We start from the raw sequence: 20910 nt of genomic DNA, 5'->3' as shown, positions 1-20910 counted from the left end.
GGATCTCAGTGAAGCCTCATATGTATTGGTCATTCAGATATATCGTGATTGTTCTAGAAATATCTAAGGTTCTTCAAAGGATATATTGAAAAAATCCTTAAACAATATGGCATGGAACATTGTAAACCTCTAGACACCATTATTGCTAAAGGATACAAGTTTAGTTTTGATCAATGTCCAAAGAACACTTTTGTAAAGCAGGAAATGAAAAATATACCTTATGCCTCAGTTGTGGGAAGTCTTATGTATGCAAATGTTTGTACAGACCATATTGCTCATATTTTTGGTGTACTTGGCCGATATTTAAGTAATCCAGGTATGGATAATGGGAAAACAACCAAGAGAGTCATGCGATGCCGTCAGAGAATAGAAGTACATATGCTCACATACAAGAAATCAGATAATTTAGAGATCATTGGGTATTCTGATTCTGATTTTTCTGGCTGTGTTGATAGCATAAAATCTATTGTAGGCTATATTTTTCTGTTTTCAGGATCTATATCTTGGAGAATTTCAAAGAAATCGCTGATAGCATCTTCTACAATGGCAGCAGAATATATAACATGCTATGAAGCACTAAATCAAGGCAATTGGGAGAAGAATTTTGTCACAAGCTTGAGAGTAGTTGATGGCATTGAAAAACCGCTAAAACTCTATTGTGATAATCAGTCAGCCATTATGTTTTTCAATAACAACAGGCGCTTAAAAAATTCAAACCACATTGATATCAAGTCCCTAGTTGTCAAGGAAAATGTTCAGAATGGACAGTTGTCTATTGAGCATACTGGGACAAATCCATGGCAGCGGATCCAATTACGAAAGGAATACTGCTAAAGGTCTTTCATGAGCACACTGCTCGTATGGGTTTAATACCTCATGAGGATATGTAATTCACTGGGAGTTCGTATTTTGATGCTCATTCAGTAATAGACACATTTTGGAGTTCTTTTCATGCATGAGTAATCTCTGAACAAACTTCAGTTTATCTCCATGAATTTGGAGGTCAATGTTTGAAATGTACATGTATTAATCATGTGTTGTGTAATTTCCATGCTACACATCCATACTTGATATATGTCATTAGTTGAATTAGTGTATGTGATCATTGCTTGAGTTTAGTCATGATTATTGTGACAAAATCCCCTTGGTTCTATGCCAGTTTATGATGGATGAGATTGGTTGAAATGTCTTAATAATGATAGCATAAACTTGAGCTCCTAAGGTGATGATATGCAATATTTCATTAATAATGATAGCATAAACTTGAGCTCCTAAGGTGATGATATGCAATATGCAATATATGTATTCTCTAAGTGGGAGATTGTTAGATTAATTTATTAATCTATGGACAATTATATATATGTATATAATTGGATATTGTTAAACTATCAATTACAAATCCCAATTTGTATGTGATTCACTTAATGACAGGATTAAGACATTTATGAAAATAAGTATGGTTATTAAAAATGTAGAGGCTGAGCATATACTAATTATAATGATGGAATTAATTTAGATAGACTTAAGAGGATCAAGTATCACCTCTTCCTATAAATAGGGGTCAGGTCCTTGGGTCACAAGGGTATTGCCTTTTCTCCTGAGAATCCCATTACTCAAAGAGACTTCAGGAAGTCATCTGGTATTGATCCAAAACACCTCTCCTCAAGACTGTTTGATTCAACAAGGAGAATATATGATGGATCGAGGTATATTTTACATTCATTTCCATTCATGTATGATCTTCATCATCTTTAAGAATCGGCGCAACCCTACTGCAGATCTAACAAGTGGTATCACTTTTAAAATTTTTTGGTTTAGTTCCACATGGAAGAAAAGTATCCAACCCCATCAAGCCATATGTATTTAAGGAAATGGTTGATCAGGGGAAACCAACCATTATGTAAAGTGAGAATTTGAATACTATTTTTTATAATAGAAGGATTCTTGACATATTATCTGCTGAGTTCATTGAGCATAAATATAGAATTACATGGGATGACACTGGTGATGCATTGACTGTTCATGCATGGATGTGACTACTTCAAGATTGCCTATTCACATCAAATTAGTTTCATTAAACAAGCATAACAGTATTGTGTTAACTATGTCCAAGATAAACCTTCTTGACCTCTTTGGGACACTCAATGGGTTTTTAGTGATTAAGAAGTACCTCAGAGATATTTATAAAATGAAAATCACATGCTTGAAAATTGTCATTTTCTCTCTTTAAATTATTCTGTAGTTTTCCCCAAATGAAATGTGTGACTGAGTGAAAAATCTCCCGGAAACATATTTATATTCCTCTTAAGATTATGAAATGAAATTATATATTATATTAGGTAGATAAATGAGTATTATAAACATATTTAAAATTTTTAACGAAATATTTTCCATGAAAATACTGAAGACTAATAAAAATCAGAATATCATTTGAAATATGATAAATATATTCAAGATTAAATAACATGTATGTGTGGACATTTAATAAAAATAAAATTTCAAATTAAATGGTATTAAAATTAAAAAAGTCTATTAATTATGATTTCCAAATATCTGTACCAATTTTCATTAGGCCTCTTTTTTCTTCTTAATTTTTCTTGGGCATCATCTACCACCCATGTGGCTGGAATTTTTGGAAGATCTCATTGGATATAGAGGATCACTGATCAATTAGACAATGGGGAGAATCTAATATAGCAATGATCACGTGGATATGTCTAGAGACTGCATAATTGTGCACCATGAGAAGACTCTTTAAAGGAATAATGCACTATTATTTCAACTCTTCGCAGTGTGATTCCAAAATTTAAAGGTTTTGATTTCAGTTTGAAAGGCAGGATCCAATTGCCATATTAGATTCAACTCTTCGCAGTGTGATTCCAAAATTTAAAGGTTTTGATTTCAGTTTGAAAGGCAGGATCCAATTGAAATTTATATAGATGTGCAATACTTTCCTTGAAGTGTATATTATTTCCAAATGCAACAATGATGCCTTTTTCTTACTACTGCACTGTTGCCTCTGATTACCAATGCTTCCCATGATTTGTATAAACCTCTCGATATCTCTACCTAGAGCTTTTTCCACCATAGGGCATCTCCTGCCCATATTACCTCGCATGTGTTAAACTTCACCATCTCTGATAATTTCCTAGACCACAACTGCCACTACCTCTGCCCAAGTGCTTGCATCTCCATCTCCCCAATTGGGGTACCATTTTCCATCACTTAGGAGCAACCATCGCCGTACAGCCATCATCACTGTGTTAAAATATTTTATGTGGAAACAAATAGGACTTTTTTATCATCAAAATGAAAACACAATCCTAGGAATTTTCCATTTTTTTATTACATATCTAGGCTAACATTCGACTGTCCCTAGAGTTTCTTGGGTACAACCCTACAGCCTTAGGTGTTGCCATATTTTTCATCATAAAATTTCTTTGTCTTTCAATAACTTCATAGAGTCTATATTATCAACAAATAATGATTAAAAAACAAATTGTCGGACCTTGAAAAGGTAAAAAAATATAATATTTAAATATTATATTAATTCATTAATTATTCAATATGTAATTATGAGTAGAATCCACATGGTAAATATTTAGTAAACAAAATTTACCTTTGGTTTCTATATTTTAGGATTTATATATATTCTTTTTATACCATGGAGTGATAGAGGAGATATATACAAAAATAACCTGAAACATTTACCCCATACTCTTTCTAAATTGAAAAATATCGTGATTTGAATTTGAAATAATCTTGGCCATTGATAAGCCAAAAATAGGGGTGAAAATTACGCAATTTTTTTAGCCCTTGTCGTTGTGAATTTTTGGCTTATGCAATAAAATTTATAAAACTCTACTTAATATGTATAGTGATAAGTATGAGTGTCGTCCAAGGGAGGCAAGTAGGAATTTCAATTTGATTTTATTTTTGGTGTTTTAGATCCTAATTAGAGTGAATTTGATCTTCAATGAGGATCAAGTCACCCTAATTAGGTGAGAATTTAGAGAGGGGGGTAGAAGAGATGAGATGAAAAGAAGAAATGTGGGCTCTAGATTGAATTAATTGATCCAATTGGATGGATCAAAGAATTCAATTAGAGAGGTTGGAAGAAAATTTTGATTTAAGTTTTGGTTGGTTTTGAGAATTTCCTAAATCAGAAATAAAAAGGGAAATCTTAATCTCCTAAGAATTAAACTAAATTTTTTAGAGTTTTCTTTTGGAATGCAATTGAATGCCAAGGTAAATCCCTCAATTTCTCCTCTCAATCCTAATCAGGGCTTGTACATGCCGCTCAAGCCAAGCGATTTAGAAGTTCAGATCAGAATAGAGATGAAGAAACAAATAACTTAACCTAATTCATTCAAAATGCATAAAAGTTCAAATACAATCAAGGAAAAAAAGTACCAGATAACTTGATCCAAGCTAGAGCTCCTCCCTGTCTTGCAGCTGTGATAGAGCACCATCCAGAATGAGCTCCCCTCTCGAAATTTAGCTTTTATACTTAGGTTATATGGTAAAAATCACCATTTTACCCCCATTTAGTACTTAATATTTATCTATCAATGTAGGCTGGATCTGAATGATCCAACCGTACAGATAGAAAGAGGGATCAAGACGAACAAATCCATTAAAAAATCATCTCAATCGGACTTCAGGATCAAAAGGTATTAATAAATCAATTTTAAACCAATTTAATCCATTGGATTTAAATTGATTTATTTATTCATTTCTTTTTTTAACACGCCATGACGTGTCGCTCTCTCATTGGCTATCGCATTTTGAATTCTCCTTTTTGCAGAAAAGTCCTTAAAAAGCCTGGAATTGCTGCTGGATGCCGCCCAAAAGTAATTGTGTATATGCTCCTTTGGTTTCTCCTAAAAACATTAAAAATATATATTAAATAATTACAATAAAACCCCATAACATTTTAAATCATATCTTTAGGCCTGCAACCACGACCGAGAGCTGTTTTGAGGGTATCATTGCAACAAAACTTTACAAAAAGGCCCTTCAAAGTTCAAAAATAATGTTAATACTCTTTTTTTATACATAAATATATCTTTTTTTCTTAAAAAATGTATTTCTTCTTCAAATAAATCTCAAAAAAATCCTAAAAAATCCTAGAAAACTCTAGAAAATTATATAAAATTCCATAAAATTCTATAAAATTCAGTATTTCATCCTCATAATAATTAAGCTCAAAATTAAATTTTAAACCTGCCATTTTCATTTAAAAATAATTATTTCAAGCTCAAATAAATCTCAGAAATTCATAAAATTAACAGAAAATTAGGGAAAAATCAGAAATCACTTGGAAACATTAAATTTATGTAAATATATGATAACAACCCCATTTTAAGCTCTTTAAATGCATAAAATTGTGCTAATAGCATGAAATAAAGACCGAATTTAGGGTGTTATCAGTGTTAAACCCTGATTTCTTCACCGTAGCCTTGGTGTGCCGATCGTGTAAGGCATGAACATGCAGGTCGTCGACGATGATGATGACAACTCCGATGACATATCTGATGGGATATGATGGCGCGCTCCATCGCATCCATTATATAAATGCTGAACTAATCTAACTATTTTGGAAAAAAATGTAGTACAAGAAATAACCAAGAGTATCCAACTACGAAACATGAATATTATTTTTTATTATGCTGATAATAGAGTAGTAATCTTTTTCAAGATAGTCAAAGCACAATTTTTTGTAGAATTCTCAACCTTGCCCCCATATTGCCCTTGCTTATCTTCCTTATACTTCCCATCACCTTTAAATCATTGAAATTTTGAGAATTGATGGAAAAATATATCATCGGCAAGTTACTACACTTGTATAGAAAGATAACACATAAAGGAGATGCCATAGCAGAAGAGTTCAATTGATCAAAAATACAGCAGGTCCATAGATGAAGCCATTTGCTCAATGTACTCCGAGTATTGCCACAAAAAGGGTTTATTCTCTATGAGTTATTGGCTTTTACTCCAAGGAGGTTATTGATGGCATATGTATGGCCATAAAGATAGACACGCATTCCTTGCCTTTTGCAATATTTTTTGATCTAATCGATTAATTTTAATGGATGTGATGATTATCATGAACTCCATGATTACATGAACCGACTTAGTCAGTTATGATGACATCATAATATGGAGATCACAAATATGTATACATGTATTATTAATATTCCTATTCAAAGGATACCAGATTATAACATTGAAATATCCAGATATAACATCACTTATAGGACAAGAATGGTAGATTTCATACCTATTAGTGTGGAGACAATAAGCATAGATAGTGAGTACTTTTTAGTCGAAAGAATTCAATGAATTGATCCATATGAATCATCAAATTGTATCATACCAAACTATCAGGTAGGTGTATTCATATCATGGTATTGTAAGTGACCCTTAGATCGAAGACACCAAAGGTGTTGCTTCATTCAACGGTTGTGCTTTGATTATGCCATATGATTCCTATTCACTGAATTCCAAAGTTTCTTAGCTTGAGAATGGCGAAATTCACCATGATGATTAATTCGTCAAGGTAGGATTATTCACCCTCGGTACAGGAAGGTATAGTTATCCGATAAAGTCTTTAGTAAAGGTAGTGGAATATTGAAAAATAGTTTTTAGATGATTTCCCAATGCATCAATACTATGTGGCATGACCAATTAGGGTTTTATAATTGGTCGTAATCTATGTCAATATAGGAGTATCAATTAAATGAAGGACAATCCATTTAGAGTAAGTAGGTGACAGTAAGGTTCCATGACAACAAGAGGTGTAGATTGACACCCCACAGGCTAGAAACTCAAACTATTGATTTGGTTGAATTTATCTTTGATTAGTTGACTATATGTTGATGTAGATATTAATTAGGTTGGTCAAAATAGGTTATTGGGCCATTAGACTTGTCGATTTTGGCTTATGCAATAAAATTTATAAGAACTCCACTTAAGACGTATAGTGATAAGTACGAGTGTCGTCCAAGGGAAGCTAGTAAGGAATTCAATTTGGTGATTGTATTGGTCGTTTCACTCTGATTAAACTGAATTTGATCTTCAATGAGGATCAAGTCACCCTAATTAGATGAGAATTTAGAAAGGGGGGTAGAATAGTTGAGATGAATAGAAGAAATATGGAGCTCTAAATTGGCTTCTTTGATCCTAATAAAAGGATCCAAGAGGTCAATTAGAGAGGTTAAAAGGGAATGTTTAATTTGAGTTTGGTTTGTTTTTGCAACTTTGATAATTCAGAACTGAAATGGGGGTAATTTAATCTCCTAAGAATTAAAACTAATTTTTTGTAGAGTTTTTCTTTGGAATGCAGTTGAATGCTTAGTTGAATCCCTCAAATTCTCCTCTCAATCCTAATCAGGGCTTGTACATGCCGCTCAAGCCAAGCGATTTAGAAGTTCAGATCAGAATAGAGATGAAGAAACAAATAACTTAACCTAATTCATTCAAAATGCATAAAAGTTCAAATACAATCAAGGAAAAAAAGTACCAGATAACTTGATCCAAGCTAGAGCTCCTCCCTGTCTTGCAGCTGTGATAGAGCACCATCCAGAATGAGCTCCCCTCTCGAAATTTAGCTTTTATACTTAGGTTATATGGTAAAAATCACCATTTTACCCCCATTTAGTACTTAATATTTATCTATCAATGTAGGCTGGATCTGAATGATCCAACCGTACAGATAGAAAGAGGGATCAAGACGAACAAATCCATAAAAAAATCATCTCAATCGGACTTCAGGATCAAAAGTTATTAATAAATCGATTTTAAACCAATTTAATCCATTGGATTTAAAATTGATTTATTTATTAATTTCATTTTTAAACACGCAATGACGTGTCGCTCTCTCATTGGCTATCGCATTTTGAATCCTCCTTTTTGCAGAAAAGTCCTTAAAAAGCCTGGAATTGCTTTTGGATGCCGCCCAAAAGTAATTGCGTATATGCCCCTGACGCACTCTCTCTCCTCCAATTTCTCCTAAAACATTAAAAATATATATTAAAAATTGCAATAAAACCCTGAATGATTTTAAATAGGATCTTTACGCCTGCCGTGGCGACCGAGAGCTGTTTTCAGGGTCTTTTTGCAATGAAACGTTAAAGGCCCGAAAAGTCTAGAAATTGCATAAATACATTTTTTCTCTTATAAATATGCCCTTTTTTCATAGAATAAATGCATTTCTTCTTGAAATAAATCCCAGAAAATTCCTAAAAATTCGTAAAAAAATTCTAGAAAATTCTAGAAAATTCCCTGATTAATTCCCATGTCGAAATAAACTTTTTAATGTGCCATTTTCATCCAAAAATAATTATTTCGAGCTTCAATAAATCCTTAAAAATTCATATAATTAACAGAAAATTAGGGAAAAATCAGAAATTACTTGGAAGCATTATTTTTGTGTAAATATATGATAACAACCCAAATTTAAGCCTTTTAAATGCATAAATCATGCTAATAACATGAAATAAAGACCGAAATTAGGGTGTTATCAGCCATCTAATTTTCTCTCATAGTCAATAGCGCAAGCATCGGATGGAATCCTCAAATTCCTTAAAATTTTGTATCAAAGTCGATTTTAAAATATATATGCCAACTAAGCACATGCACATGCGTTTGACTTTTACAAAAAAGACATCAATGATTGCATCCTTTTGTATGCTTGAAAGGTCACATTTACAGGGTGTATAGCATAATGGAAATATATGCAGCCAGCAAGAAAAATCTCACATTATATATCTCATTCCATGTTCATTGATAAAGCATATTCATTATAGTGTACATGTGATGCTTATAATGAAGTCCATAAATACATAATTAGACCTAGTGAATTATGATGAGATCGTAATACGGAGATCACTAGTCTTTTAACATGTGTTCTAAATATTCATATTCGAAGGATATCGAAGCATCCATATAGAATAGAACTATCTAGCCTTACTCCTATGATGAGTATGGATGTTCCCATAGCCATTATTGTGGAGAAACTAAGGATAAATAATGGGTAATCTTTAGTGGAAAGAGTTCATAGAATTGATCTGAACGTCTTCCCGAATGATATTTTACTGAACTGTCAATCAGGTTGATTCACATAATGGTTGTGTAAGTGGTCCTTAGACCTGAGACACCAAAATCGTCTTGTGGACGGACAATTGTACTTTGACTATGACCTACAAGTCTCTACATATAGTCAAGATGCATCAAGAAGTTGATGAAGATTTGGTGCATCAAGAAGTTGATGAAGATGATTGATTGGTCAAGATGGGATCATCCACCCTCGGTATAAGAGGTGATACTGATAAGTCAATATAAAGATATTAAATAAGAGCTCTTTAAGGCACATTTTATTCACATTTCATATTCAATCCTAACTTGGAGCATGTGCATTTAGTGAAATATTATGTTAGAACTCTCCACATATAGTCATCTTTAAATAGTATAAAAATATAGTTTTTTGTACTTAATGTGACCCACTTGTCCAATCAGCCAAGCGGGCTAAATCTAACCTCTTCTTTGGGAGAAATTTGGACCTTTTTCACGACTAGGAAAATTAGTCTTATGAAAGGACCAAGTGATTCTTCATAAAGCCAAAGGAAAGCTCATTGGGCTAATGGGCCTCCCTCCTAATACAAGACCCAAGAAGGAGATCCAAGCGATCCTTTTAAAGGGTTCAGATCTTCTAGAAGGGGCATTAATCGGCCTACGGGCTTGGCCCAAATCTCACCCATCAAATTGATCCATTATCTAAGGCATGCCTATAAATGCTTTAGAGTCCTTTGTAAAAGACATCCTGAATATTCATTTGGAGTTTTAGTGAAAGGGTGAGAAGATTCTTTTATTGCTTTCTCTCTTTAAGAATTCTGTGAGTTAAGAGGGCCAAGTGGAAGGTGAGCTGACAAGGCCTTGGTGGGAGAGAGAAACCATTCTCTCTCTACTCCTTCTCACAAGAAGTCCTCCTCTCTCACTCTCTACATTGGAGTTGCCAGAGGATCCAAGAAGTGGGAAGCATCCAAGGCTTGTGGAGGTGGAAGGAGAGGCCTACCGGCCATGTAAGCCAGTTCTTTCTTTCTCTACCTTTCTCCTTCTTGACTAATCTTGATTTCTTGTGGTAGAAATCGATATTAGTGGTTCTTTCTCTATCTAGACCACTTGTCCCGTGAGAATCGGGTGTTCTTGGCCCAAAAACACAACACATTACATTCACAACACTTAGCAGATCCCACAAGTGTGGGGTGAAAAAACATCTTGCAGCTCTTGACTAATCTTGGTTTTTTGTGGTAGAAATCAAGATTAGGGGTTCTTATTCTCTCTAGACCACCTGCCTTGTGGGAATCGGGTGTTCTTGGCCCAAGAGCACACCCGATTCCATTCAAAACACTTGGAAGATCCCACAAGAGGGGTGAACCAGAATTCCCAAATCTTGGTCGAAATTCATTTTCGACCAAGATTTGTTCAAGACGTACTTCTATTTTCTTCTGAATTCCTTCCCAATTTAATTATGACAAATTAAATTGGGTAAAAAATCTATAAAAATACCTAAAATCACTAAAAATTATTCTGAACTGACCTAAAATTTTTTACACTTGTTAAAAATCATTTCAATGGAGAAAGCCATAATTCATTATCATTTACAAATTGAATATAACTCCTAAAATTCTTACACACCTGTTTTAGCTTAAATCCACTCAGATTTGGTCTAGTGCTCTCTGTGGTTTGACTCTCACTCCCCTATTAGTGAGGAATATAAATTTATTGCTTAATCAAGGGAACTCCTCACTCAACCTAGGTTAGTGATACTTAGTATCAATAACCTAGACTCCTAGTTCTCAAGTTGTCAAGCTCAAGGAAGAAGATGCAATGAAGTCCTTGGCCAAGGCAGTGAAATATTTTGGAGAACAGTTCTACGATGATTTCTGACTGCATGAGTACTAACTCAGATGACTAATTAGGGTTTGAGAGTTGACCATACCCTAAGTCATCCTAAGAGCATCAAGTGGGTGAGGGACTATACATACACGATAAATGATGATGAACACATTCCAATAGTGAGTCGATACACACTCCTTTGTATATTCTAGAGCACGAGGTGTAGCTTCGCACCCCATGTGTTGGAGACTCAACCTATCGATTGAGTTAAATCGATTCAACATTAATTAATATATATGATGATTTAGTTAATTAATTTAGAAGGCCAATAAAGGTTATTGGGCCACTAGAGTCGTTAACTGGACTGATACATGGGCCCTAGAGGGTTACATGCAAATGGTCTTTGGACGTCGGAAGATATACTTAAGTTTGAGGGTTTTATGAAAAATACCCACCTAGTATAAATAGGGATAGGCACTAAAACACAATTCACCCATTCCAGAATTCTTCAGGGGCCTTCCCCTTCTTCCTTCTTCCTAAGGATCTTCTCCATTCTCGATGCGCTCAGGATGACATAACAATGACGACGGAGGTTGAACGGGGATTGTCAACATGAAGAAGGAGATTCAATGTGCCGAAGACTGCGTGAATACTTCTAGAGGCTGCACACATGAGCAGCTCCACATGACTCATTTGAGGATCAAAGGAGTCACAGGTGTGATCTGTGACGAGGTGGTTCTTTTCATGATTTTGTCGATGATGTGATGTTGTTAAAATTCTTTAAAGTCTTCTACATTGAATTGTTTTGAGTTTTTCATCTAAATCAAGGCCTCTAGAACCCAACATGGCCCATGTGTATGAAGAATTTTGGCCCTACATCGCCCTGGAGGAATTAAATATCATTGTGCCAAATGTCTTCTTGCGCAAAAAATGCCTCCTTTATTGCATACAATGCCTCCTTTTTCTATTGGCTAAACTATTTTAAAAATCTAAAATATAAGTTAGGATATGTAAACTTTTTTATATTTATGTGTTCAGTATCATAAAATTAGGTGAAAATTCACAAAAAATTGGGAAAAAACAGAACTGCATTCAAAATAAGGTATATATATCATTATAAGATTAAGTCGTATGAATTCGTGACCATTTTAATGAAATAAGCACATAAAATACATAAAATTAAAATTAAAAGTATCATGTTTGTTTGTGCTTATTAGTGGATGTTATGAAGTTGCAATATGAGTTGGTAAAGTGGATATGCCCCATTAGTGAAGAGTTTAAACATATGATAGAGAATGCCACATGATATCTTGTCCCAGTACCTGAATTTGACAAAATAATTGGTTTGAAATGGATAATTAAAACCAAAAAGATTTCAGAGGCTACTATGGATGGAAATAATTTATTCAGTCAGAAGACATTGATTATGCAGATACTTTCTCTAAAGTTCTATTTAAAGACACATTCAGAAATATAATTTCTTTAGTAACACATTTTTACCATGATTTATATCAGATTGATGTATAGGCTCCATTGCCAATAGAGATATTAACAATATCACATATTTTGTGCAAATAGAAAACTTTGTGATTGGAAATCAAAGAGAAGTGTATGCAAATGAAAGAAATCCATAGATCAAAACTTACAAGCTTCTTGTCAATGGCATCATTTTAAAAAGTAAATCATCACCTGATTTAATTTTTAAAATGAGTTTTATTGATGAATGTGTATTCCAAAAGTGCATGAGGATTAAACATGTATTCCTTGTCCGGAGTATATGAATGATGTACTTTTACACAAATGATTCGCCACCTCTATTGTGAAAGTTAATTAAGCATTCTGTTTGCAAGCAATAATAGGAGATTGATAAAGTCTAAGCACATATAGAACAAGTAATTAACTGTCATAAAAAAAGAGTTTAAAATGGGTATTGTCAATTGAACATAATAGTAAAAATTCAATAGCAGCAGATCCACTCATGAAGTATCAACACTTAAGGTCTTTCATGAACACACCATTTACTGGGAATAATCCCTCTTATGTATACGCAAGTCCCATGTGAGTTATTAACTATAAGACTAAATCAATTATATAAATCTCGAGAGTCTCTGATGCATGAATATTTTTTCATTCTCTTAACATTCAAATCAAACTTGAGTTTATCTCCACCTAGAATTACAAGGACTAAGTTGAGGATGTAGACGTACGAATCAACCATGATGATATTTCCATGCTAAATTTATGTATATTATAAGTCATCAGATTTGTGTATGTATTAGTTTTGTTACACGATGTGAAGAATATCCTTTTTTTATATAAAAGTCAAATTCATAATTTATTTATACCTTGAATGAGTGTCTTCATGGTGTTCCGATGTCTAGCCTGTACACATAATTAGTTTTTGTTGGAGCATTGGATGTTCTCATCTTTTCCTTAAGCTGTGATGCCACAATATTTCCTCTCAATCAGCCTCACCAAAATAAGCACTTGGAAGAGCAAGAGATAAAGGGGAGGACACTTAATAAAGTCATTCATGGATATCAGAAGAGGGTGCACCCTCTATTTATACTCAATAGGACAAGTTCATCAAAGTCCCTCTGAAAATTTCAGAAAACTCCAAGTCACTAGGAAAATTATACAAAAGTCGTTGGGAAAATTTCCTATAAATACCTGAGAAAATATAATTGAAGTCCCCATCGAGGAGAAAGTTTCATAAAAGTCACTAAACATAGAGACTATCTAGAGATGTCAAAAACTTTTGTGCTAGCCACCCTTTAGGCCCATGTATGAGACAAATTAATTACCTTAATAACCAAATAATGATTAAATAGATCATCATTTTATGTAATTAATAAATGACTAAATTGAAAAAATTGATAACTTCAGTTTCTAGCTCGTGGGATGATAAACTACACCTTGTGCTTTAGAAGATAGACAATAGTAAATTAACTCTCTTATGGAAACTTTACAGTCATTAGTTATTGTGTAAATAAAATCTTTAATCTTCTTGTCACTTCTAGGATGGCTTAGGTTATGGTCAACCATCAGAACCTGACCAGTCTATCTAGTTACTACTCATGTGTAAAAAAATCATTAGAGAACACTTCTAATATTTCCACTACCGTAACAAGGGAATTGAATGTAGCTTGTTCCGTATGTCAGTCTCCTCTTACATCAGGGGTGCATGAACCTACCGTGACCACACAATCACCTTTGTAGACTCTCTGATACATTCGAGCTGGGACAGTTTGAAATCTCATTGTTAGAAACTTGCAGGTCTTTATTAAAATACAACCATCAATCCACAATGTATCTTTGGTGTCTCAGGTGTAAGGATCACTTACCCAAGTGTGATATGAATCAACCTGATTCAAGTTAGATATAAGAGGAAACTTTCTCCTCCATATAGATCCCTTCAAGGAATCGTGTAGGTGGAGCATGCACATTTTTTCGTAGAACGCACACATGAATAATTGGAGTGCAAGATGGCATGAGAAAAGAGCACATATCATGAGCAGAGTGATGGCTTGAGGGAAATGGTTTTTGTGTGGTTAAGGGTGAAAGAGCATTAGAGGCATGCATGTGGGCATGGTTGCAAGCACTAATGTGAGCTTAGCACTATTTTGGGCATAGATGAGGGCTTCAGTTTATAGGTACGTGCACATAACTGTTCGCACACATTGCATAGGCATGAGCATAAGCTGGTGCGCTTTGCAGTCATATGTATGGGCTATTCCTCGAGATGCACACGTAGTGATGAGTCTATATTCATGCGTTGTTACGAGTGCAAGAGCAATTCATGCTTTGGCATGGGTGTTGTGCAGAGGCTCATGGGCTGTCATGGGTGTGCCTGCAGGTATGTGTACGGGCACAACCACATGCGCTGGTGGAGACTTAAGTGATGGCGGCTAATCCCATTAGTCATGGCCATGGTGTCAGTGCATCCACTCTTGTGTGTGCTACAGGTGTGCTAATGGTGCACAGTTTGGAAGATTAACACCAAAGCTCATATATAGTCTTACCAAGATAGGAACATGACTCTTGAGCTAATTAGTGAGAGATTAAGGGGAGGAAATGATTAAAAAATCCCAATATAAGGTCCAAAAAATATAGATTTAAGGATAATTTGAGCTTCAGATTTGAGTTTTCAAGATAAAATTAGAGAAATGAGTTGATAAAATGTTTGATGAAATTTTGTTTGTTATAGATTGATTTCATAAGGCTTTTTTTCAATAGATCCAAGTCGAGCCTTTATATTATGCCCATGCACGGCATTTTGCAAAGAACCTAAATGAATCTAATAGATAAATAAGAAACTCAATAATTCAAGTCTTGAGTGCAAGGAGACCTCTGGAATTCCTCCTTGTGACTTGCTACTGCTTGGTTGAATTCCAAAGATAGGAGCAACCCCTTTCTCACAATAAGTTCAATGAAAACCCTTTCGTCGTCCAGAAAAAATCAACCCAGGAGCCCAATTGCGTGCTCCCTCCAGCTCTCTGCAGGCCAATTAGCCTGACAGTTTATTTTTTTCTTTATGCTGGTGCCCCATCTGGATTTCCGTTTTTGTCCATTGGATCAATTTCTTGATCCCAAATGGAGGACCAGGATGCGGCACGATTCAGGAGATAATATTCAGGGCAGCTAAGAGCCATGTGATGACTGCAATTCTGAGCTTCCATGGGATCCCGAGATTGCTTATCGCTCCAGGCTCATTAGGCCCACACGCTAAGGTCAAATGGGCTCACAAAAGCCCACATGATATTACTAATCGCATAAAAATTAAGACAGACCCAAAAAGCGATCATTATGGGAACTGATAAAACTCACGATAACATGGATATTTAGACACTTAATTCACGTAAAATAATTTGGATTTAGCATGCATACAGTCATATGAATGCATTTTATGAATGCCAAAACCTCACATTACCTTCGACAGAATCATAAAATTCATGCAAACACCATTACCCTTGTTATGAATCTTCGCACCATCTTCTAGATTCAACATACCACTTATAAAGGAGAAGCCTGAGTTACCTCTCGCGAAATACCTGACTCATATGTTCGATCGGATCGATCGTTCGATTGATCGAATCCTAACTTCGAACAATCGAGTCAGAAAATCGATATTGACTCCGTTAAACCCATAGGATCGGATTGTATTGAATGATCCGGTCAAACGTTCGGATTGAATAATCTGAACCAATTCGGTCGGAACCGTCTAGTTCGGATCAGATCAATCGAATTGTTCGAATTAATTAAAATAAATAAATATGTTCAATAACTAAAATATGATAAAGAGAGCCAGCGAGAGAAATGGAACGAGAGACGGAGAGAGAGAGAAGAAATAGAACGAGAGACGGAGAGAGAGAGAAAGAAATACAACGAGAGACGGAGAGAGAGAGAAAGAAATAGAACGAGAGACGGAGAGAGAGAGAAAGAACTAGAGAGCGAAAGAGAGAGAGAGAACGGGAGAGCGAGAGAGAAAGAGAACGATAGCCAGAGAGAGAGAGTGAGAGAGAAAGAACGAGAAACAGAACGTGAGCAAAAGAGAACGAAGGAGAGAGAGAGAGAGAGCACGAGCGAGAGATAACGAATGATAGAGAAAAAGCGCGACCGAGAGAGGACTTAAAAGAGAGAACGCGAGAGAGAGAGAGAGAGATCCAAAAAGAGAGAACGAGGGAGAGATTCTCGTTTATTTCCTCTCTCTCCTCGTACTAATATTATTTTACTTCTTGAAAGATTCTCACCGTCTCTCCAGGAGACTTTATCGAGGGTCGACAGTAAGACTTTGTAGTTCTCCTTCGTGATTGACATTAATAGTGCTTTCGATTCCCTTCAACATCAGTCATGCCCATGTGTAGAGATTTATAGCCATTGATCTTATCACGAGTTTGGTCGTCGCCGTCACCACCACGCCATCGGCCTCGGCTACTCCCACAACCTTGATGATGCCCTCGAGAGTCATGTGAATAACTCTCTCCTTCCTCTTCGCGCTCTCCAATTGCACGCTTGAAGCGGACTTCTTATCATGATTCTTGAGGAGATATGGTTGAACTGGGCGGTCGCCACATGGAGTCCCTTTGCCTCAGATTTCGCTTCTATGATAATTATCATGATACAATCCATACGAAGGTGACGGGATTTTCCTTCGACCAGATTGACGTAACTTCTTCTCAAGAGCTTTTCCGCCGACCAAAGTAGAAGTAACAAAGGGATGCCTAACTCTATCATTAATGAAACCAGGCTGTTCGACAGAGCTATTGGCGGAGATGAAGAGGCCATGACCCTTCCTTTTCGTGGCCGACGCGGAAGAACCGTCGCCTTGCGTTAAAAAAGTGATGGTGCTTCTATATAGAAGAACCTCTTCCACTCTTCTCTTCGTTTATCTTCTATTCAAGGATCTCTGTTGTATCTGTACGAGATGGAGGTCCGCTCGCAAGGTCCTGGGAAGCCACCCATTTGGGACTGCGGCAGCAAACTATACGATTCCTTGGAGAGAAGAACATTCGAACAGCAGCTCGACTCGACCATCGCGTCACGATCGTATTCGATGCCGCACCATCAGTTCGTCCCGTTGACCATGCCGAAGAAGCTCTCAAACAAGTCCGAAACAGAAGGTCAGAAGAGGTCAATCGCGCCCAAGTCTATCATTAGCAAGCTCTTGCGGTCTGTGTTCTGGATGAAGCCGGCTAGGAATGAAGGACAGCGTAACTCTGATCAAGAGGCAGACGGTCGTTTGCCTCCTGTTCATGGGGGGCTCCATTCGATTCCTGAGTGGCGCGGAAGGGATTCCGGTCCCTCGGCGCCGGGAACGTCTGTCTCGGAACGCTTCAAAATAACCTCAACACGAATCTCGTGTTCTTAACCGAGCCGTGCCAGATCCATGGTTGCAGGCTAGCTACGTTTGCTTTGGTAAGGTTTCTAGAACGTTAGCACAACTCATCACTGTTGGGTGTAAATGTCTGACGAATAGCTGTGTTCGAATTCCCTCACGATAATGCATGTATATGCTAACACAGAGCTAATTCAGCCCCTTCTATTATTTTTCAGAGTTTATTTTTTATTATGTTTGATTTTTATTTCCGTCATCATCGTCACGTAGACGAGGGTAACCATTGGGGATTTTGGTTGGGGGGTTGGGCAAGAATTATCCTAGGGTAATGCACTTTTGGCCTACATCAAACACCGTTGGTTCGACTCAAACAAGTATCCACCGATGTATCATTCGGAGATGCTATATTCTACCCCTCACTTCATGGCCACTTAGTAACTAGTGGTGGGGCACCTGCCCATGCCCCCACCTTCTGAAGCAATGCAATCACCTCCTGCAATGGCTACCGTCGACATGTTAACAAGCTTTGCCCATCACTGAACCTCTAGCCTGTATGAATTCTTTAGCAAGCCCAATGGTTGTGCCAACCATGGCCTTGAGGGGGGATGTTAAGGAGATAACGATACACCAGTTTGAAGAGACGGATGTGAAGATTCCGCAGATAACGGCCGACTGCTGTTATTTCAAAATAGCAGTACAACGGTCGACTGCCGCTATTTCTCAACAAAGGATGGACAACGGTCAAGCACACAACGGTCACATTGAGGCCTATAAATACCTGTGTAATACATTAGAGCACAGAGGCTTTTCTTACTCTTTTATGTCTCCCAGGGAGGCGACTCCGCCCGTCGCCCTGTCCATCCTCTAATCTCTGTCTATCTTCTGTTCGGTACTGTTTCAGCCTAGATGGCTTCATGATTCAAGATCGTGAGATGCCCCTTCTCTCTTCTTCTCTACTTCCTCTTCTTGATCCTATACTGGCATCTCACGCATCTTAACATGTCGACCATGTTTCTAAGACCCAAAAATTATTTATTACCGATGTCTAAATTTCCCAAATTTGGATTTATTTGCTCTCTCCTCCAAGGCCTATAAATAGGCTAGCGCCGTAATGAATCATTTGATGATTTTCGAAGGTGAGTTATTCTCGAGAATTGCTTTAGCTTCCTCTCTGCCGTTGCCGCCGCCGTGGCTTGTCTCTGCTTTAGCTTCCTCCCTGTCTTCACAAGCTGGTCTGCGCCTCGCCTTCTAGCCACACCACGCTGCCCGGTTGTGCCGCACCATCCTGCCGCACCGGCTTGTCCTGCCGTGTCGCACCGCCCCTATTCTTGCCACGGCATTTTGCCTCTCCCCACATCGACGTTACCGCACGGCTCTGCTTCTGCGCACCGCACCGCTTCTGCCTTATGCGGCCCGTGCCATCCTCCGCATGCGACCTCCATTGTGCACCACCTCCATCGCACGCCATGCCATCTCTGCCTTCGGGGGCCGTGGTGTCTATGCCCTTGGTGCATTGCCCAGCCTCTGCATCGTGCCGTGGTGCACTCCCTGAAGACGAAGAACCGAAGGAGTGACAACGGAAACTCGCCAGCGGCCAATCGGATCATTAATAAGAAATAGCAAGTAGTAATCAAACACGTACCCTATACTCGTTAGAGAATAGAAATAGGAAAATATAAGTTTAAACATAGACTAGGATTAAATATAGATAGATCAAATATAGATAGGATCAAACGGCTACAATTAAATCAGGAAATAGCCATTATACTTGTTATAACGGCTATGATTAAAAGAGGATCGAACGATCTGAACCGTTTGATCCGAAGATGGTATAATCATATAACGACTTGCAGTTTAAACACTTACTGTTTTAAGTATCACCGATTAGTATATAATAAGAACCAATGTAGTCTGTGTTTTTATGAAGAATAAGAGATCTTAATTGCTAGGCTAAAGCCTGTGTCTTCTCACTTTCTCTCCCTTCTCACTTTCCCTCTTCCTCTCTCTTCTCTCAAGCGAAGTAAGAGTTCTTACACTCCCTAGATGCTTCACCCTTCATGCCAAACGACCAGTCTGCACCAACTGCACTAACCATTTAGCTTTAGAGGCACTTCCCTTACAAATAATTGGATCCGCGTCTGGCCCTATCGAAGTACACATTCTCCTTCCACTATCCAATGCCTATTTGGGTCTCCGCATTACCTAGGTTAGCACCACAGGTCCATTCTTTGTTTTCCCATCCTTTGTTTTCCCGTTTGGTCTTCCGCCACCATTTAATTTTGTAAAATAGCTAAATGGAATATGTTCACGTCATTATGTAGTCATTTGTTCAAGATTTAAGATTTGGACCTTTATTTTTACTGCAGTGATTGTAAGACAATACTCCTAGCCTCGACCGAGGAAAGGGTTGCACCATCATTATTTTCTATAGATCTAAATGATCCTTTGATCGTATTGATTTGTGGTCTCTTTTAGCCTTCCCTAGGTGTCATTTAGTTGTCCCTACCCATTTCAGTCATCCTAAATCAACTAGCATAGTACAATCATAAAATTTACTATGAAAACAGTTACTGCTATTTGTCAATGTTATCACACATGCGGTTCATTTTTTCTTCATATTTTTAAAAGGATATTAAAACTTAAAAAATATAATTCCATTATCTCCCAATTTTGAGCTATTTTCGCTATCTAAAATTGCCCTATTTTTATATTTTAAGTGATCTCTTAGCCCTTTGTTTTAATCAAGGTTTTACACTGATTTTGGGTATGATGTTATGTTTAATTCCGAAGGATGTTGTGTTTGGAGGATGATTATGCAACTAATCATCCTCCAAGGTACACCTCAAAAACTTTGTTGAACCATGTGATCCCAAATTTTAATATCAATTAAGATAATTCAAACATCATAATTCATGTCTTCCAGAGATGCATTTACATGTATAAGTTGATTTTTAAATCCAAATAAGGCAACAGTAAGTCAAAAATTCAGTAAAATAAATAACAAGGGCAAAAGGCTCTTATAGGTCCAACTTGATTCAAAACATCTTCTTGCATTAGATTTACACGTGAATCCACATTTTGCAATTCACTTGGCTCTTAAAAATAGTTTTCTATCATCAGAGTTCCACAAAAATAGACCTATTTCTTGGCTTATATGGCTGGGGGATTATTTGCAA

General features: G+C 36.7%; 1 protein-coding gene across 1 annotated transcript; it reads left to right on the top strand.

Annotated features, from left to right (window-relative positions):
- Positions 1 to 16339: 16339 nt before the first annotated feature.
- On the top strand, positions 16340 to 17963 carry LOC144703402 (uncharacterized; the record flags this gene model as incomplete). The annotated part of the gene is made up of 2 exons (XM_078575585.1): positions 16340 to 16393; positions 17258 to 17963. Coding segments are annotated over 2 exons (564 nt in total), but the record flags the coding sequence as incomplete, so codon positions are not given.
- Between the last annotated feature and the right edge of the window lie 2947 nt (positions 17964 to 20910).

Source organism: Wolffia australiana, chromosome 5, assembly GCF_029677425.1.
Source record: "Wolffia australiana isolate 7733 chromosome 5, ASM2967742v1".
NCBI lineage: Eukaryota > Viridiplantae > Streptophyta > Magnoliopsida > Alismatales > Araceae > Wolffia > Wolffia australiana.
This window is presented reverse-complemented; position numbering and strand designations above follow the sequence as displayed.